The sequence below is a fragment of the Anabrus simplex genome, chromosome 1 (genome assembly GCF_040414725.1).
Source record: "Anabrus simplex isolate iqAnaSimp1 chromosome 1, ASM4041472v1, whole genome shotgun sequence".
NCBI lineage: Eukaryota > Metazoa > Arthropoda > Insecta > Orthoptera > Tettigoniidae > Anabrus > Anabrus simplex.
The window spans coordinates 182,081,932-182,103,797 of record NC_090265.1 but is presented as its reverse complement, the minus strand read 5'-3'; the positions used below and the strand labels follow the sequence as shown (position 1 = coordinate 182,103,797).

Below are 21,866 nucleotides of genomic sequence, written 5' to 3'. Positions count from 1 at the left end.
GATTTCAAGTTAGAGGGTGTAGAACTGGAGGATGCTACAGTGCTAGTTACACCTAGGGGATTGTTGAGGCACATATTTCATTCATGAAGGTTTGCAGAATGAATGGTGAAAGCCATAACAGTCTGTAATGAAAATGTATACTCTTACGTTAACAGACTCTCACTGAAAATCCACAGCCTGTTTCCAGTCATTTGACCAGGTCAGAAATGGAATGAATGAAGCCCCCATCTAGCGGAGAGGATAGGAAATGTGCCAGCTGCCGAAGCCTGTCACACTCCTCTGGGGCAATGATAAATGACTGACAGATGAAATGAAATGTTAATGAAGAGTGTTGCTGGAATGAAAGATGACAGGGAAAACCAGAGTACCCAGAGAAAAACCTGTCCCACCTCTGCTTTGTCCAGCATAAATCTCACATGGAATGACCAGGATTTGAACCACGGTATCCAGCAGTGAGAGGCTGGTGCACTGCTGCCTGAGCTACTGAGGCTTAGACTCTCATTATATTCAATATTTTCATGTACATTCCAAAGCATAAACTTAATACTTGTAGTTGTATTACTGACACCATTGCAGATGGTTCTTTTATCCTGTTGATTTATTGTCTTATAAATACCAGTTGATCATTTTGTAGTTATAATGGTCACTATTGTGTTTCATAGATCCCAGCATTCCAACGATGCCCGTCTTCAAGCGTTATGGCAGGTGGTTCAGAAGCTACCTCAAGCTAACCTCGACAATCTACGCTACCTGATCAAGTTCCTATCTGCTCTTTCTCGCAACCATGAAGTAAATAAGATGACCCCACAGAATATTGCAATTGTTATTGCCCCTAACCTCATATGGAGCCAGTCAGATGAAAACAGTGCAATAGGGTAAGTAAATGCCTTGAACTATATTTTCTTTTCATAAATATAATTTAGAGCCTTTTGGATTGAAACAGTGCAGTAGGGTAAGTATACGTAATCATTTCTTTTCGCCTTGAACTGTATTTTCTGCTTATTTATATAATTTTGTTCTGAGCTACTTCTCATATGGGTGAAATAGATACAAACAGTTCAAGAAGTTCTGATTATGGAGTATGGAAAAGAATGAAATTAGGAAAGTCGTTGGGAGGGATTACAAAAAAAAAAAAAAAAAAAAATCTCATAATTGTAAGGAAAATTATGTAATTGAAGATGTGTGAATATTTGTAAAGGTCAGAAAGATTTCATGATCAAGAGTAGTACAGATTGAAATCGCTGTTGATGCCAGTCTAATCGTCACACTTTTTCATTTTATTTCATAGGTACATTTTCAATGAATCACTGTATTGCATGAATATAAGAGAGCTCTGAAATCTAACAGACGTTTTACAGAAAGAAAACATAAGAATGTGTATTTTGGCAATAAAGGCCTAGAATGCAGGCAGCACAAGGCTACAGTGCCGACCCAGCACTGACAGTGTGTGTGGGGCCAACAGGGAGCAAAACAATGCACCCAGCGAATTGTTGAGGCATGCAGTAAGGAAGCTCCTTAGAAGAAGCTGGCTAATAATGAAGAAGGCGCCTAGAATGGTTTAGAAGTGGAAATTGTGAATTTCTTCCACTGGCTTACATAAAGAGCGAAGCCAATGAGGGTGTGTCAGTCGCGAGTTATGAGACAGTTGAGAATCGGTACATCTGTGAGGAGCAAGACAGCCTTGGTTACACGGGGTGCAGTGAGTTATGTAGTTAACTGCCGTAGGAATAAGACTGCACTGTGAGAAACCATATTTGAGAGCAGAAGTTCCATATGCCAGAGAGTTGAGTGTTCAGTTACATTCGTGAGCACAACCTGTGTGAAGTGGAAAACTCAGACGTGAGTGAACTTGTAAATACAGTAACAGTAAATAGTAGTTCAATACATGTAATCAATAGTAAAACACATACCTGTCTGTGTAGTCATTTGAGTTTTGAGGCCCCTGTCAACCTGCCACAGTATGTAAGACAGTATGTATGAATGTATATATTTTCTGTCCCTTAGTCCTATTTCTTGATACGGGGTTAGGGATGAGGCGAGATAAAATTATATGGCATGTTTCTATGACTGATGCCAATCCTAACGCCAATCCCATTTCAGGAACTAATGAAAATTAAATGAAATTGGGTAAGAGGGTGAAAGAAATCAGTTGTGGCCTATGAGTAGGAACTGTCCCAGCATTTGCCTATAAGTAAAAATGGAAAACCACTGAAGACCATTCTCAGGACAGTCAACAGTTGGGGTTTGAACCTACTCGTCTACTGAATGCAGAGATCGGCTCCACAGACATAGCACGTTAATACGCGGGGCCATGCCACTCAGTCACAGTATATCAGACCATCACACGCACAAAATTACCTAATTTGTGATGGGGTTGGTCCATGAGATCCTCAAGATCTGCCTAAACACCCATACTTCAAAAGCTTGCACTCTGTAGCTGCTTCAGTGCCATATAAGAGAGTTCAGAAGATATAGCACCTAACAATCCCTTTCTTCTAGGCTCACACGTATTGCAGTATTATTAAAAGAAAAATGTTCTTTTTATCATCATCATCATCATCATCATCATCATCATCATCATCATCATTTCCCATTATCCAGCTGTAGCTGGGTAGGGGCAAATATGGTTCCTCTCCACTTTCTTTGGTCTTTCCACCACTTCTCCTCCAACAACACTGTGTCCCAGTCCAGGTTTCTTTAATACTGCGATGAATTGTGTCCTTCCATCTCAATCGTGTTCTTCTGCGGCCTCTCCTTCCTTGCATTTGCATTTCCTTTTTTTAGCATTCTTTCATCACTCATTTATAAATACTGAATTTATTTTAAGTCCAATTTATTTTGCAATTATCTGTTATTAACTCTTTGATGTTGGCCATAGTGGTATTTTAAAGGGGGGGGAAACAAAACTGAAAAACATTACCAGCACCTGTTAACTTTCTCAGAGATGATTTTTAAACATTCTTGAACAATTTGGCATTTGTAGGAGTCACCGAAAGAATTCATTAAAGTGAACTCAAGCTTTTTCTTTTTGTTATGAAACACTATTATTGATATTTATGTACCATTTAGAATATTCATCTCTGTTTATACCGCAGTCATTGTCGTCATCCCCATCATTGTGTCAGTCCCATCCTTTTTTGCTCAAGCTAGGCTGAGAGGCTCAGATGGTTCAGATGCTGGCCTTCTGACCCCAACTTTGACCCAGGTTCGATCCTGGCTCAGTCTGCTGGTATGAAGGTGCTCAAATGTGTCAGTCTTGTGTCGATAGATTTACTGGCATGTAAAAACTCCTGCAGGACAAAATTCCGGCACCTTGGCATCTCTGAAAATCATCAAAAGTAGTTAATGGGACATAAAAACAATATTATTGTTGTTGTTATTATTATTATTCCACAGAATGTCATCTTTGGTACCATCGGGTGCATTATACCACATTTCTTGAAATTTTCGACTCCAAGTTCTGACATATTCAGGTCTCACATGGTCTTTATCCATTTACATATCAGCTCCAAGCCGAGTCTTCAAATTTTCTGATTGACACATGTATGGTTCCTACCTGCCATCAGTTTGGTGTATAACCATTTCAAATGTGCTTTGAGAGGCTTATTAATTCACACATCAAGTGGTGAGTCCTCCAGGTATGATCACTTCATCCTTGTTCCCTCATTGAAGGAAGTTTTCACTATATCTTTCGTGTGTCCATGAGAACTGTTCATCACAATCATGTTGTTGAAGTTGAACAAATTGTGTCCATCCAATCTTTTTCTTGGGTCATGGTTATTACATCAGGCACACTGATTTTTTAATTAAATTTTGCACCTTAAAATTATCTAAGGTGGCATATTTCCCACTTCAGGTGTGACGTTCGTCATCATGGCATCAGCAGTGCAAGCTTCTAACGAGCACTCCCGGATTTTGTTAGAAAATTAAGTGAAATGTTCTGTGAGATGTACAGACAATGGCAGGTAGTGAGAAGAACAATAAAGGTATTCACAGTAGTGAAAATATTCACTTTGTATCGTCAGAAAATTAAATTTGTACCGATAATAACTACGAACACAAACATGTGACTAGGCCTAAAATGATGCCATCAATTGTCCATGAAAGTGCTGAATCACTACACAAAATAATAGAAGTGCTACGTAAGGATTTGGTAGAAGTAAACTCCATAATTAAACAGTTATCTATTGAAAACGCAAATCTGCTTGAAAAGGTAGAGAAGTTAAAATCATTGCAATAATTAGGGTGACCAGCCGTCATGCATTTTGTGGGACGTTTCTCATTTTAACGTATTTTGAAGATGTCCCGCATGGGACGTCATTTGTTCCTCAATTGTTTTGTTTTCTGACTGATTGAATTTTCAAGTTATTGTCATCGGTACGAATTTTCACAATACGCAACTGTCCTGCCATCTAGCTGCAACTAAACATAGCATAACCATTGCCAACAGTATGATCTTTGAAAGTGCAAAGAAGCAGGTTATAGCATCTTTGGAGAAGCTTACTGTATTGTGACTTCCGAGTTACCGTTGGCGTGGCGTGGCGTGGCGTGGCGTGGCGTGGTCATTCTGTAGCATGAAATGCATCAACATAGACATGCTGTATTAACTGGTGTTTTTCTTTAAGGTTTTGTGATTTTTTAAATAGATTCGACATGGGTTAATAATGACTGTACTACTACCTCGTCACGAAAAGAAGGCCATCATTTAAACCCAGGAAGGCAAAAGGGAAAACTAAACACGTGTGTGCACATAAAGCAAAGTGGGAAACAAACATGCCGTACTTATCACCTGATCGAAGTAATGTCCACAAGACATTTTGTAAACATTTCAAGAAGACATTCTGTAATCATGGATGAGGGGTCTTCAACCCACGACTTGAAAAGAAATTGTACAATAAAGATGAGTGAAATTAATTTTTTCTATATTATTACTTCAGTAATAGCAGCAAAATTAAGACATTATAAAACAGTCACACAGCCAGAAATAACATACGCTAGTGAAATCATTTTTAAAACTACTAATACAGCTGAAACAGACAAAATACTTAACACAGAAAGAAGAATAATTAGGACATGCATAAATTAACAGTATCAGTCAGTCAATCAATCAATCAATCAATCAATCAATCAACACTGATCTGCAGTTAGAACAGTCACCCAGATGGCAGATTCCCTATCTGTTGTTTTCCTAGCATTTTCTTAAACGATTTCAAAGAAATTGGATAACTGAACATCTCCCGTGGTAAGTTATTCCAATTCCTAACTCCCCTTCCTATAAACAAATATTTGCCCCAATTTGTCCCCTTGAATCGCAACTTTACCTTCATATTGTGATCTTTCCTACTTATAAAGACACCACTCAAACTTATTCGTCTACTAATGTAATTCCACACCATCTCTCCTCTGACAGCTCAGAACATACCACTTACTTGTAGGATGCTAATTTATTATTTAACCACCTATTCAATACATTAGTCCGTGGCGTGGGTGGTCAGCGGAATGATAAGCGATGAGGGCAGATCGCAGGTTATGATTCACTCTTTCAGCATAATTTGGCCTCGGGTAATACGTGGTAGTGGTTACATGAGCAGTGGATAGATCAAAACAGAAATTCCGGAACTGGACAGAGGTAAAAACTCTTGCATTATCACTCACCAAAAATTGACAGGGTCCAAAAGAAGCATCAACATAGACATCATTTGCAACATACCACTTAGTCGAGCAGCTCGTCTTCTTTCTCCTAAGTCTTCCCAGCCCAAACTTTGCAACATTTTTGTTGCGCTACTCTTTTGTCGGAAATCACCCAGAAAAAATCAAGCTGCTTTTGTTTGGATTTTTTCTAGTTCTTGAATCAAGTAATCCTCTGAGGGTCCCATACACTGGAACCATACTTTAGTTGGGGTCTTACATCCTTACTTCAACCCCTAAACACCTTCACAACCATGTGCAGAGATCTGTACCCTTTATTCACAATCACATTGAAGTGATTACCCCAATGAAGATCTTTCCTTATATTAACACCTAGGTATTTACAGTGATCCCCATAAGGAACTTTCACCCCATCAACGCACTAATTAAAACTGAGAGGACTTTTCCTATTTGTGAAACTCACAACCTGACTTTTAGCCTCTTTTATCATCATATCATTGCCTGCTGTCCATCTCACAACATTATCGAGGTCATTTTGCAGTTCCTCACAATCTTGTAACTTATTTATTATTCTATACAAAATAACATCATCCGCAAAAAGCCTTATCTCTGATTCCACTTCTTTATTCATATAATTTATATACATAAGGAAACATAAAGGACCGAGCTCGATAGCTGCAGTCGCTTAAGTGCGGCCAGTATCCAGTATTCGGGAGATAGTAAGTTCGAACCCCACTGTCGGCAGCCCTGAAAATGGTTTTCCGTGGTTTCCCATTTTCACACCAGGCAAATGCTGGGGCTGTACCTTAATTAAGGCCATGGCCGCTTCCTTCCCACTCCTAGCCCTTTCCTGTCCCATCGTCACCATAAGACCTATCTGTGTCGGTGCGACGTAAAGCAACTAGCCAAAAAAACAAACAAACATAAAGGTCCAATAATACTGCCTTGAGTAATTCCCCTCTTAATTATTACAGGGTCAGATAAAGCTTGGCCTACTCTAATTCTCTGAAATCTATTTTCTAGAAATATAGCAACCCATTCAGTCACTATTTTGTCTGGTGCAATTGCACTCATTTTTTCTAACAGCCCACTAACCCACGCTGAACAGTAAATGTATACTCACCATAACGTGAATACTTACCTCATGGACTCGGTAGGAACAGGCTGAAAACTGCCTGGAGCTGAACTTGTGCCTCTTAAATTACGGGGAGGAAGTAATAGAGGTATGACCCCTAATAAAACAAAACGGAGGGCCGATGACCTTCGATGTTAGGCCCCTTAAAACAAGCATCATTATCAAACAAAACGGATCCAATAAAAGGGTTTATTAACATAAAAATGAAATTAAATGAGTAAATGAACAAAATATGGGGATACAAATGACAAATAATTTAAATGTTTTATCCAAGGAATACCGTGTGTGTTGTCAATTTCCTTTCAGTTCAGAAAACTTTATCTTTTACAAACACTAACGGAGTTGTCACGGAAGCGTTCCGATGAGTGAGAATTACATCAGTGATAAAACAAACCTTTTCTCGGAACAGTTAGTCAAAATACGAAGCATCCCTTTTCTCGCTGTGAAAAGTAGGACACGCACAAAAGACCACATATAACTCAGAAAGTTGCGTAATGGAGTATATGGCAATGTTGGGCCTCAACAGCCACATCCATTCAAAAGACATGGGCCACCACAGCAAATAGCCCCGTAGAGACTCGCATCCCCAGCTATCAGAAAAGAACCGAGAAGCAAAAGCCCGGCCAAAAAAAAAGCTAGGAAGATGATAGTTCGCGATAGTTACCGAATCAATCAATATCTCAAACAGTGAAACATGTTAACTGAAAGAATTTTTTTTAGAAATCGGGCATACAAAGCCAAAAACAAATATAATAAAGAAAGTAAGGAAGGCACAAAATAATATTCGCGAGATGCGGAAACCATCACAAATCTCATCCATCAATGCACAGTCACACACGCACAACCGAGAGACCAGTATGAACAAATCCAAATAAGTATAGGGGCCAGGCTAGGATACGCACCGCATGACAAATAAAACCAGAGGCTTGTGAGCTTGAACAAGATACCCATATCACAACGTCGGATGGCCGCGCAGCAACCCAGGCTCATCCAGCATTTGGAGTAAAGGCCAACATTAACGAAACAGGAGTTTGCTTGTGTCTTTCATGGACGGCAGTGTTAAATGCAAACGACAACCAATTTAGTGAAGAATCCCACGTAGAGTGGTCAGCGGAGTGATAAGCAATGAGGGCAGATCGCAGGTTACGATTCACTCTTTCAGCATAATTTGCCCTTGGGTAATACGGGGTAGTGGTTACATGAGCGATGGATAGATCAAAACAGAAATTCCGGAAGTGAACATTATAGAGTATGTTATTTTTAGGCATTGGTGCTGACCTTTCATCTATAAACCTACATGTTCAACCATCACTTTTGTGCAACTATTTCCCATACTTAATTTTTGTATGTGCTAATAATATGTATTAATTTGTACATGTCTACTACTAACCAGTTACCTGATTTTTTACCTTGAGGTGATATTTTGACTGATGATGCCCTCAATGAAGGGCGAAACATGTCTCAAGTGGAATCTACAATAAATTCCTAAATTATAAAATTTATATGTATTGAATAGGTGGAAAAAAACAAAACTTTCCATTTTCCAGAATTAGTAAGGACATATTTCTAGAATCCACAACTGACAGGGAAAGTTCGCGTTCCAACCTTTCTGGACTGTTCCAGCTATTACAGAGCGGTAATTTACAATTTAATAGTTACTTAAGTGGATCAAGGGAATACAAATAAAATATACTACAATATTTTACACCATACAGGTTAGGTAGCTAAATGGAATATGAATAAAATATTCTACCACAACATTCCACATCATATAGTGAATATTTCTAAAAACGATTTACAAATAAAATATTCTACAACTTTCCACATCATAGAGATTCTACACAGGTCTCAATATTTGCAGGAAGTTTCAAATTTATGTATGAATCACAGCCTTTTATGATTGTGGACAACTCTAAACTACCAAGCATCTGCAATATTTCAGTCCCATTAGATTGACAATTGATGACCTTGGTGCAAAAAATGGTCAAAAGCACTATCAGCAATCACAGTGTTCGGTAACCTGCATATATAGTTTTTACTCCAATTATGTGTACGGTGTAGAAGTTTGTAGCCAGCCTTCTGGTGTAGGGGTAGCATTCCTATCTCTCACCTGTATGCTCTGGGTTTGATTCCCAGCCAGGTCAGGAAATTTTACTTGGACCTGAGGGCTGGTTCAAGATCTACTCAATCTGCATGATTGCAATTGATAAGCTATCTGACGTTGAAATGACGGCCTTGGTCAAGAAAGCCAAGGATAACAGCCAAGAGGATTCATTGTCCTGACTACGCGTCACCCCATAACCTGCAGGCCTTCGGGCCTCTTCACCCTCTTCAGTGCATTTAGGCTCCATAAAAGAAAACAAAAGAACAAATCTCTCTCTTTCTTTTCTCCTTGCAAACAGTCTTTAGAAACTTGATGCCAGATAGAAATAAGTTTAAATGCATGTTTGCATCTTCTGAAGCATCTTCATCGTCATCAACAATGTGTAACCCCACCTCCAAAATGAGCACCAGCCAAAGATCCACTTTCTTGGCTTAACCCTTGATGCTGACCACCATACATCATATTGACCTCCTTTACTTCACATGCTGCCGACTTTGATACGTGGTATGGATCCCTGCAGGCCTAACTTCATTTTGTTCTAGCTTGTAAAGTATTAAAGTTGTTGAAATGGAAATGGTATATCTTTGAAGGTTTCCTTTTTTCTTTTCTAAAGTGTTTGAAATAGTCTGACATCTTTCCGGTTGAGAGCATTTCTGCTGCATTCCAGCGGATATATGTTTCAATACTTGATGTTTCCTTATGTAGATTGATAGTATAAATTGCCATCTCTTCGCTGATATGAATGTTCACATCATCTGGTGAAAATTCCTGTAATTCTTTCAACTCGCTGATACCTCTTATGAATTGTATTTACTTATTTCGCTGCCACTTTGAAATATGTTAATTGCGTGTCACAGAAGGATGGTACTGTGCAGTTTTTGAATGAAAAGTAATTAAATTTAATAGAGTGAATGCATAACTTAAGGAATGGGAGGGCATAGTTCGTGCAGCCAAGTAATGGACTGAACTGAAAGTAATGAACTAACCATCCCATTAATCTGAGATTTGTGCTGAATGAATCTTTGAACTATCATTCCCAGTTCTTCTGCTCAAAGTTCCCGAAGCAATGATTACCCTAGTTTTCATTGCATTGTGAATCAACCCAGGCAAATACAAGAACATCACTTTCATTCTGTACAAAATATGCAAGGTTTCTTCTCCATTACTACACTATAAGATAAATATAAAGTTAGTGAATGTAAAATACATTCTTTTGAGTCTCTACTGTAAACATCTGAGCTAAACTGTTGTAACAGTGAATTTTTAAAGAGATCGCTGCATTCTGTTAGTGCTCACATCTGAATCACCTCTGTCCACTGGGTAAAGTGGCATCCAAATGTTCCCTGTTGCTGAGGGGTTAATGGAAAAAGAAAGGAGCATAATCTCTTGAAATTTCTCCCAGTAAAAAGGAAGAGCAAGAAAATGGAGAGTGATGAAGAATAAAGTTACAGGTGAAACATTGTGATACTGCATGAAACGTGGTGTTTCTCTTCACCCTGAGGAGTGTTATACTAGATATCACACCCTTAAAATTCACTAGATTTATGTACAGAATTTTGTATTTCCAACAAATATGGTTTAGGAGCAATGTTATATTTTATAAAGTATTGCATAGAAGATGAGAGGAGGATGAAAATGGCTGGACCTAGCATTTAAATGCTGGGACTGAATGTGTTAAAATAATATTGATAACATATTGCTTAAAGTGATAAATTTACTGATTTTCTTTTATAAAAGAACATTAACATTTTGTTGCTCTATGCAATAAATGTACTGTGTTTTCATGTCAGATTAAAAGTTTCATACTATTGGACACATATACAACACTATACACGTGTTGCTAACGTAATAGTCTCATTATTCAATGCTAGATTTTATGCATCTTTTTGCTGCACATGTTGTAATATTTAATTTTATCCTCCATTGTTCAATTGAGAACTCCTGTATCCACTGCCGAACGGAAGACTTCGTGGATTTCTGAGCCCTAGTTGACTGATTCAGTCTTGGCTCAGTCTGGAAGTATTTGAAGTTATTCAAATATGCCAGCCTCTTGTTGGTAGATTTACCGGCACATCAAAGAAATGCTGCAGGACAAAATTTTGGCACTTCAACATCTCCGAAGGCCATAAAAGTAGTTTGTAGGACTTTAAAATAATGTTATCATTTATATTCTTATTGTCGATGAGATGGAGCAAGATATTTTTGTCTTCCTGGCACTTTGCACGAATGTACAATTACACTGAAATCTTTTACTACATTGAATGCAAGAATTAAGTTTCCAGCTCTTCCTCCAAAGAGATTCACTTTGAAGTTTCCTACTTCTCGTGTTCACTGCAAGAGGTTGACGTGAGAATCACTTAATGACTTTGAAATCTTCTGGGGTGTATTCATCTATTGTCATCAGCTGACTGATGTCATGTGGCTTCTGGAGAAGCCTACCTGGTCACCTGTGTATCTGAGAGTGTGATGATGATCATGATGATGATGATGATGATGATGAATAAATGGCTTGTGGCCTTCTGAGAGGCCTGGTGCAGGTCTTTCGAGTTGACGCCCGATAGGCGACCTGCACATCTATGAGAATGGGGCCCTACTTATGATGAATTCTAATAATGAAGGCAGTACACACACCCATTCCCTAAACCACCGGAATTAACCAATGAAGGTTAAAATCTCTGACTCGGCCGAGAATCAAACCCGGGACCCTTTGTACCAAAAATCAGCACGCTAACAATTTAGCCGTGGAGCCAGACATAATGATGATGACCCGGTGTTGATATATAGGCTACTCTTGTCAAATAACACCAAGAAGTCCTATGTCCCCATCCGATGGACGAATCACCACTGACAGCATCATATGCTGTCACTCGATATGAAGCCTGCTTCCGTAGCATAATGGTTAGCACTATTAGCTGCTGTCCTTGGTGGCCCGTGTTAGATTTCCAGTACTGCCAGAAATTTAAGAATGGCTGCAGGGCTAGTATGTGGTTAAATAGGTACATGCTACTCGCCTCCATTGGGGGTGTGCCTGAAAAGAGCTACATCACCTCGGGATGAGGAGTCAAATTTACATTACTCCATATGAACACTGTGGAGAGGTTTGGCATCGAACCCAAGCTTTTGGCATGCAATCTAGTGATTAGAAATTGTATACCACCATCTCTCCTTCCCTGCTGGCCAACATTATGAGGGGATTTCTTTTTTCTACCAATAGAACTTGGTGTCAGACCATACAGACTTGATGCCTTAACAAGCATGGCCACTAGGCAGGCTTTTATAATGCTAATGTGAGAGGATTATTGTGGAGGTATATTCCTACAACTCCTCTTGTCTGTGAAAATGAAACATTTCCTAAGGGATTTAAACAAACAAGGACTGCATGACCTTGTTGTTTTGTGTGAACACTGCAAGTATGCACAAAGTGAAGCCAGCAGTGAGAGGGAAATTCCTAAATCCGTGATGTTTCAGATATGTCATAAGTAGGGGTGGATGTTGATGACCTAGAAGTTCACTGAAAATTATCAGTTAAATGCCCTTAAATTTATGGATAAAATGCCATAAAATAATTTTAAAAACTTTAAAATATTTGACCAAACTGTAACTGTATAACAATAGTTTTCCAAGAAATGTATCCCTGTTCTGTTTACCGCAGAGCTCTTGTTTTTAAAGATACTTATCTCCTAATATATTTGGAAGTACAGTATATGCAATATGGACATAATTAAAATCATTAGCTTAATAAATTTTTTAATTTGATCCCAAAACCACTTTTATACCTGTACGTTGTTATATGAAGCTTACTTTCCTAACACAAAAGTTAAGGACTGAAACCTATGAAACTAACTACAATAATGCATTCCAATTAATTTAATTGTTAACAGGAGACAACATGGAAAATCTAAGATATGCATTTGGAAATGTACGGTATGTACTTGCGTATGATGCCACTAGATAGTGTATGTAAACAACAGTGTGGGTCTAAGCACGCTCCCAATTTCAGTGTGTGAGTGAGAGCGTCACAAAATGGAAGTCTACAAGCAAGAGCAACGATCGTATATTAAAATAGCAGTTCTCCGCGGCAGAAATGCATGCCAATGTCATGCAGAGCTGCGGGAAGCATTAGGTTTGCATGCCATGTCCTATAGAACAGTGGCGAGTTGGGTGCAGACGCTCAAACGGGGTAGAGTATCGACTGCCGATTTGCCTCGCCCAGGCCGTTCAGTGTCCATGGACAAATATGTTTATTACAATTCTTTCTTTGTTGTACCAATTGCGCCGTGCAGTGTGAACCAAACGTCCAGATCTTTTGGACAATGCCATAATCCTACATGATAACGCGACAGCTTACACAGCAGCAATCGTTCAGCGTCGCTTACAACGGTGGGGATGGGACCAGATCTTTTGGACAGTGCCATAATCCTACATGATAATGCGACAGCTCACACAGCAGCCATCGTTCAGCGTCGCTTACAACGGTGGGGATGGGAGGTTCTTCCACACCTGCCTTATTTGCCTGATCTGAGCCCATGTGGCTATGATCTAATCCCCAAAGTCAAGAAGCTAACAAAGAGGACATCGCAACAGCATTTCGGAGAGAGCACACGTTAGCGATACACATGCAGCGAATGGTATTCACCGCCTGCCCCACCGCTGGCAACGCACAGTGGAAACCTTGGGTGATTATTTCGAAGGTCTGTAACCAGTGGAAACCTGTCCTTTGTACGTAGTCTTGTGTATTTGCTGTCTATACCATAATAAAACTATGTTTACCCATGGCCTGTGTTCTGTCACTTTCCTACGAGAATCTCCTGAAGTCAGAATTTGCCTTCAGGCATTATGTATAAGTACATGCCCTATATTTCCAAATGCATATCTTAGATTTTCCGTGTTGTCTCCTGTTCGCAAGAAAAAAAAATGGTTGCCATGACTTATGACTCGACTCTCGTATTATTTGCCAAAATCTTCATGAACATCCATGCTGCTTTGCATACCAACTGATGTTAGAACAGGAGGACTTTTTTAAATTGCAGTTTGCTTTACATTGCACCAACACAGATAGGTCTTATGGCTATGATGGGATAGAATTGAGAAGGAAGTGGCCGTGGCCTTAAATAAGGTATAGCATTTGCCTGGTGTGAAAATGGGAAATTACAGAAAGCCATCTTGAGGGCTGCCAACAGTGGGGTATCCTGAATGCAAGCTCACAGCTGCACGATCCTAACCGCACGGCCATTTGCTCAGTGCAGAAAGATGATGTGTGTGAAAACCAGACCAGGAATTTCTTTATTGTTAAGACATGGGAATGCCATATTCTCCTTCCCTTCATTATCCAAAATATTGTTAAATAAAAATTATGAACAATATTGATGATGGTCTGCACCCGTGCTTTAGCCCAATGCCTACTTGAATGAATTTATCCTACCATTTCCCTCTACTTTAATCGCACATTTAAACTCTGAAAGCAGTTCTTCTGTGGCATTAATCTTTTAATTCAACACCCCTGTTCTAGCCAGCCTTGCAGCAATGGTCCATCTGCTAACACAATCGAAAGCTTTCTGTAGATCTATAGCTGTAACTTGTAATTCACCAACTTTCCTCTAAGTAATTATGTATTATTCTTTTAATGATGACCGAGCAAGTGGCTGTGTAGTTTGTGTCACTTTGCTGTTAGCTTGCATTCTGGAGATAGTGGGTTCGAACCCCACAGTCGGCAGCCCTGAAGATGGTTCCATGGTTTCCCATTTTCACACCAGAAAAATGCTGGGGCTTTACTGTTATTACGGCCATGGCCACTTCTTTCCCATTCCTAGGCCTTTCCTAACCCATCATCACCATAAGACATATCTGTGTTGGTACAATGTAAAGCAAATTGTAAAAGAAAACTTTCCAAAATTCATGATTCCACTAATAGCACCTGATTTCCCCTCCTTTCAATTTTTTCATTAGCACTAGTACTTCATCCATAATCCCTTGAAATACTTTATCCACTCATCGTTGCTTATGTTTACATGGTTACTACATCTATTTTCTCTATAAATTTTGTTTATTCAGTTCCATTCTTTCTTGGTTTTTTTTTTTTTTTACAATATCTATTTAATTACTGTACCTCTTTGGCCTGCCAATTCTTTATATTTTCACTCAGTAAATATTTGTACTCCTTCCTTTCCTACAGAATTGTATCCTTAACTCATGCAATCCCTTATTTTTGTATGCTGTTAGTGCCTTTATCACTTCAGATTTGTTTTCCTACACTCATCATTATACCACAAGTTTTGTTTATTTTCTCTTCTCAATCTTGCAGCACCGAGCTCGATAGCTGCAGTCGCTTAAATGCGGCCAGTATCCAGTATTCGGGAGATAGTACGTTCGAACCCCACTGTCGGCAGCCCTGAAAATGGTTTTCCGTGGTTTCCCATTTTCACACCAGGCAAATGCTGGGGCTGTACCTTAATTAAGGCCACGGCCGCTTCCTTCCCACTCCTAGCCCTTTCCTGTCCCATCGTCGCCATAAGACCTATCTGTGTCGGTGCAACGTGAAACAACTAGGGAAAAAAAAAAAAAAAAAAAAAAAAAGCAATCTTGCAGCCATTTTGCTGCCTGGTATTACTGTCGATCTTTCAACAGTTTGTATTGCTTCATCTATGTTATTATTCTTCATCATATCTTCAATACCTAACTTCAAAATTCAAATGTTGTCCCCCCCCCAATAATCATTCCTAAATTATGTTCCTCTCTCCACTTATATCTTACCAACTGCTTCTGACATTAGTAATCTGTTGTTTTTCCTTCATTTTCCCTTCACTTCTCTACAATCAAGTAACAACTGGGAAATGATGAGATGCTGCCCAGTTCTTTACCTTTATGTCTTTAATTCAGTGCCTCTCTAGATACGACTACTAGATCGGTAATACTCTCTCCCGAATCGACTTTGTAAGTTAATTCCCTTTTTTATCCCCTGACCACCAACCATTTAGTACGGTATGTGTAATTCCTCTGCTGCACACATTTCTGATAGTTTCTCTCCATTCATATTGCATTCTTTATCTTTGTCAGCTCACAACATAATACATTTGCACTGTTTTCAAAATTTTTATTTTTTAAACGTTGGAGGGAGTCATGCAAACAGGTAGATATCAGAGATGTATTTAAGAAGTTCAAATATTCATTTGTTACACTACAACGTGGATAGTCATCAACATTCTTGCCATACCTTCATATTTATTTGTTAGTACATTTTTGTAACAATATATATACCAGTGATGGTGAATGTTCTGTAGACTACTGTAAACTGTTTTCTCACTTAATTTGTGTAGGCTATGTTGTAAAGCTTAGAATTATGATTCAGTACATTATCAATGGATCCTTTGCATTTTAACAGTTACCTATTAAAATACAATTTAAAACCTCTGGAAGTTCTACAATATGCCTAAATTCATTAATTGAGAATATTTATGTGATATGTAGTATAAATAATGCATTTTTGAGCTAGTCCATAGAAAATCTCAGTTAACCTGCAAAATAAGTTATCCTGTACTAGTCTGGGCCCATTATTGCTGGATAAGAGGGATTTTACTGTATTTTACTGTGCTTTCTTTAAACAAATATATTTATTATTCAAAAGCACAAAATATAAAATAAGTTCTGTCAGTTTAAGCATTTGTAGGTATAATAGAATTTCCAATATTGATTGTGCTAATATGCAGTGACTTAATTTTACTGTATATCAATGAGGAACAAAATATTTTTGCCTATTATCCAAGGTCAGCTCATCATATTTTTTTTTTTTTTAATTTATTCGCCTTTTCAAAAGTACAAAGTTACAAAGTACAAATCACATTGCAAATTAATTTTTTAAAATGACAGTTTAAAGAAAGGGACTGACCTGAAACCCAAAAGCACACCTGTAGAATTGTATACGAGTGTTGAGTCTAATAGAAACACTAAACTGCACGTTATAATTTAAGGAAAGAATCCAAAATTAGAATAACACTCTTTTAAAAAAAAATACAGAGTCATCTCACTGTTATCAGTTCTCAGTACCTCACCGGATAACATAACAGAAAATACATTTAAAAATGAAATAGATGTTTCGCAAATTTCTCTATGTTGCGGTTTTTTACCAGTTCCCAACGAGCAGTCTTGATTGATCTGATAAAGTCCACCAAAGTCCATCCACTCTTATCGTATGCCGTCAAATTCCAATGCACTGCCGCCGCTAGCAACCATGTTACAGCATTCACTGCTGATTTTTCCTCCAGTTGAAATTCGCCAATCATTAACTGCTCAGTCGATAAAGAAGACAGACCTCCGTGTATTTTCCGCACTGTATTGACAGTCCATGTCCAGACAAGTCGCGCTTCTCGACAAGATGTAACTCGGTGCACTGTGGTATCAACCTCGCCGCAATGTCCACACTTATTATCTTCAGACAAGTTGTGACGAAATCGTTTTGTTGCTGTTGGAACGATGTCATTAATTAACGAGTAGACTGATGACCTCCACGGGGTGGGTACTTGTTGATTGTTAGCGTTTGACCACACCATTTTCCATTTTCTTTGAGGAAATTTTTGTTCTACCGGTACTGGTCGCTGTAATCCTTTCAGCAGGTAAGTGTAGAAATTCTTTGTCGTGTGAAATTCTTTTCGTTCCTTCCGATCCTGCGGGAGGCTGTCAAGGATACCAACGATGGTTCGGAAAGCAGGATGTATATGCCTATGTCGACCACCTCTGACATCAGGCTCCGGAGGTGTAAGAAATGTCAGTTCTGTTCGAGTGTGCAACCCTGACAGTGATTTAAGTATTGTTCTTCCCAGCAGAGCCTTACATTTCAGGTCTACACAGATTAGGTTGAGTCCGCCATGTGTAACCGGCAAGTACAGCTGATCACGTCTCACCCGATATAGGGAACCTCTCCAAAGATAGTGGCCTAGACAAAGTTCTATACGCTGTGTTATTTGTTTTGTTGCAGGTAGGACTTGCGCAAAGTACCAAATTTTAGATAAAGCAAACACATTAATATGCCATACTTTTTGGATGAAATTCAGAGACCTGGTATGCTGCTGCATTAAGGTGTTTCTAACTTTATTAATTGTCGACGTCCAATTCTCGGTTAACATGTCTTTAAAATTTTGTTGGAAAACAATTCCTAAGATCTTCAACTTAGTTGCAATGGGCAGTGATCTATTAGGCGAAGGTGATGGATGACGGCCAAGAAGCAGCATTCCGGACTTTTTCTTATTTACGTTCGATCCTGAATCTTCTTCAAATTCGTGGATGATATGTAGAGTTCGCTCTTCGTCGGATGGTTCTGTTAGGATAACACACACATCATCAGCATACGCCCGTACTGTCACTTTTTGTGCACCGAGTGACAGGCCAAATATACACTGATTTATTCGGTGGAGAAATGGTTCTAGCGCTACGATGAACAGAAGCATAGAGAGGGGACATCCTTGACGAACTGATTTCCGTATAGGTATTTTCCCAGTTAGATGTCCATTTATAAGGATTCGTGAGGTAGCTATTCTATACAGTTCTTTAATGCACTCAATCAATTTAGGTGGAAAGGCGAAAGTTTGCATTGTGGACCATAGATATGGATGTTTTATTCTGTCGAAGGCCTTGTGGAAATCCAAACTTACGAGTGTCGTGGGAGGAAGGTTCGATGAGGCTTTGTCGTGTAACAGAATGATGTTTCTGAGCACTAACAGATTGGAGATAATATTTTGATCTGATGTCCCACACGATTGCCATGGTCCGATGATCTGTTTCAACTGCAGTTTTATTCGAGATGCTATTATTTTAGTGAAGATCTTGTAATCTGTATTTAGCAAGGTGATCGGTCTGAAGTCTTCCATTTCTAGAGGTCTTGTGGTTTTGGGAATTAAAAGAATAATTCCCGACGTGAAATCTTCCATTAAGATGTGTGGCCGCTCTAGTATTTCTTGGTACACTTGCAACAGGTCACCCCCTATTATGTCCCACATTATTTTGTAGAATTCATAAATTATTCCATCTGGGCCTGGAGAGCTATGACGCTGTGCTTGGGAAAGTGCAGAGAGTATTTCCTCCGAGGTAATGTCTGCAATCAAACTTGACTCATACGATTTATTCAGTGTTGGTAGACCGTGCTGTAGGATGCTGTAAGAGGGCTGATTAATGGGTGGGTCGTCATGGAATAGTGTTGTGAAGTAGTCTGCACCAATTTTGAGAATGTCTGTCATCTCCGACTGTATGTGACCATGCTCATCCCGGAGTTTAGTAATTGCTTTCCTCTTCCCTTTACGTCTTTCAGTCAAAATGTGAAATAGTGAAGCACGCTCTTCTTCATATACTGAGGGGACTTTTGCACGGACGAACGCCCCTTTCAGATGATTCTCTTGAATATTAATGATAGTGTGTTTGAGTTCTTTCATTTCATTAAGGACATTCTCTCCACTGGCTTGCTGTCGTTGAAGCTGGTATAAAACTTCATAATAAAAATTCAAGGTATTCCTCTTTTCCTTTGCCCGTTGTTTAGAAATCTTTTGAAAAAATCGTTTAATTTCTGGTTTAACAGTATCCGTCCACCAGGTCACATGGTAATGGTATTTAGATCGTTTACTACGCAATTTCATCCATAGTGCTCGAAAATCAATTTGGACATCTTGGTCGTACAAGAGGGACGCATTAAGTTTCCAGAATCCATGCCCATGTAGAGGTGGTCGTATTGTTGTTGAGTAACGAAAGAGGAGAGCATGATGGTCACTGAAGGACACCGGTATAACCTCAGAACTGTGTAGCCTAGTTTTCATCTCTCGTGATATATACGCCCGATCTATTCTAGAAGCCGACCCAGCCCTGTAGAATGTAAATTGGACATCAGTTCCATGTTTCAGTTCCCAAACGTCATGTAACTGTAATCCCTCAACAAGATTTTGTAGGCTGCGACAGTTATTGAAATGTCCAGTTTGATCACGCGGATTTAATACACAGTTAAAATCACCGGCCAAAATTATGTTGTTAATAGGGCCCTGCACAAAATATCTGATGTCATCTTCAAATAAGCGTTCTCTGTCTAGACGCCCTTGCGAACCGGACGGAGCATAAACATTAATAAAAATGGTGTCCTCACATTGCACAGAAACAATTCTACCATTGGGATGAAACTCCGCGTCAGAAACAGTCAGTCCTGCTCGATATATTATAGCCGTACCTCGAAGTGATGGACCTACGTTTACTTTATATTCGTATCCCGACAGCCAGTCTAAGTTTGGATCATTAACTTCTTGAAGAAATAGGATATCTATGTCATGAACCCTGAGAAAATCCTGAAGGAGAGCTTGCGTGGTTAGACTTTTGACGCCGCCTACATTCAAGGTGGTGACACAACGTAGAAGAGTCATCTGCAGAAACAAGGGAAGAATCAAGGTAATTGTAGTAGAATTCATTCCGGTAGAAGGATGTGATTAAGCTGTTGTGGTCAATACACTGTCACACATACTCTGGTTTAGAGTTTCTATTATTTAAGCCGACTGCGTGAGGTACTACGCCTTTGGGTGTTGTACGGTTTTGATTCGTCACGTGCAACGTATTGTTTGACAACTTTCATCTGTAGGTTGTGAGAGTCCTTGGTACTGCCTGTCGTATTCGGGGTAGTCTTGTCACCTGCTAGCAACGTCACTGCACTTTCACTAACACTCGGTCCTGTAGGTGTGTTAGGATCAGTTACAGGGTCAGCAAGGGAAGAATTGTCTAAATCCGGTGTAAGCTCCATGTCTGCACTGCGCAAGGAAGCAGGCTGTGTTTGTTTGTTGTCTGTAATTGGATGGTTTGTAAAATCTGGGTGTGTGTTCTTGTTGGTTAACTGAGTGTCTCCTGTTGGTGTATGAGTGTCGTCCTGAAGTTCCATATCCTCAGACCACAGCTGTCTTTCTAGTGGTGTATTTACTATTTGTTTCATTCCAACTGGGTTCTCGTCAGCTGCCGCCTGATCTACAGTCTCCCGTAGTGTCTGAATATTTTCCCCCTTCTCCAGGTTGTCGCTACAAAGTGTCCTGATTGCTTCTTCCGTACTACGAGGTAAAGATGTGTCTGCTATGCTGTCAGCTAGAAGCGAGGTTTCTTGAAAGTTGTGTTGTTGTTTATGCGGAGTGTGAGTAATACTCTCTAATACGGTTGGGTATTCAGGCGAGAGAACGCCGACTTCTGCATCTGTTGTATTGCTTAGTGTACTGCTCCCATCAGACTCGGCCACTGCGGAGCTGTATGTTTGTTTTCTACTCAGCGCGGAACGCGCTTTCCTATTGGGACAATCTATTTGAAGGTGTGTCGTTTCTTTACAATAGAAACATGATTTTGATTGTCCTTCGTACGATAGTAGAATTCTACAATCATTCAGCATAAGCTGAGACGGGATAGGGTACTTAAGTTCTATTTTTACAATTCGTATGCCATTACTTACATCAGAAAATTCGTAGGCTTCATTCCACCGTTCTTCCTGGATGTCTTTGACTACTCCATATGTAGAGAGCACTCGTGCAAGACGATCGTTGCTTACTTCTGGAGGGAGGTTGAACACACGTACGCGTTTAGTTAACGTGTCCGCTGCCGAAACCGTTACTTTAGTGGTACCACCATTAGCTAATAGAAAAGTTTTCACTCCTTCGTGACGTGCTAGAAGGTTTTCATAAAGAGTCACAGATACTAGTTTTATGTACACAGCATTTTCTCCGTTATTTAACTGTATAGCAATCACTTGGTCTCTGTTAAGTTTTAGTTCGTGACTAACCCAACGATGGATTTCTAAAGGTGAAGGCCTATTAATCCTGTCGTCGAAAACACATTTTATAGTGTTCTTCCTGATACTTGCCATGATTGTACGTACAATTTCCCAAGAACTACACAAAATATGTATTAGGAACACACACTTGCACTACGCGATAACCGCACAGTACCGACACGCCGCTTGCCGTGTTACCTCGGCCGAGGTTACGCACG

General features: G+C 39.5%; 1 protein-coding gene across 1 annotated transcript in view; it reads left to right on the top strand.

Moving 5' to 3' along the window:
* LOC136885432 (rho GTPase-activating protein 44) overlaps positions 1–21,866 on the top strand; it is a 382,026-nt gene that overhangs the window by 129,642 nt on the left and 230,518 nt on the right. Inside the window, exon 10 of the mRNA XM_067157983.2 lies at positions 663–875. Within this exon, the coding sequence (XP_067014084.2) occupies positions 663–875 (213 nt within the window). The remainder of the gene's footprint in view (positions 1–662; positions 876–21,866) is intronic.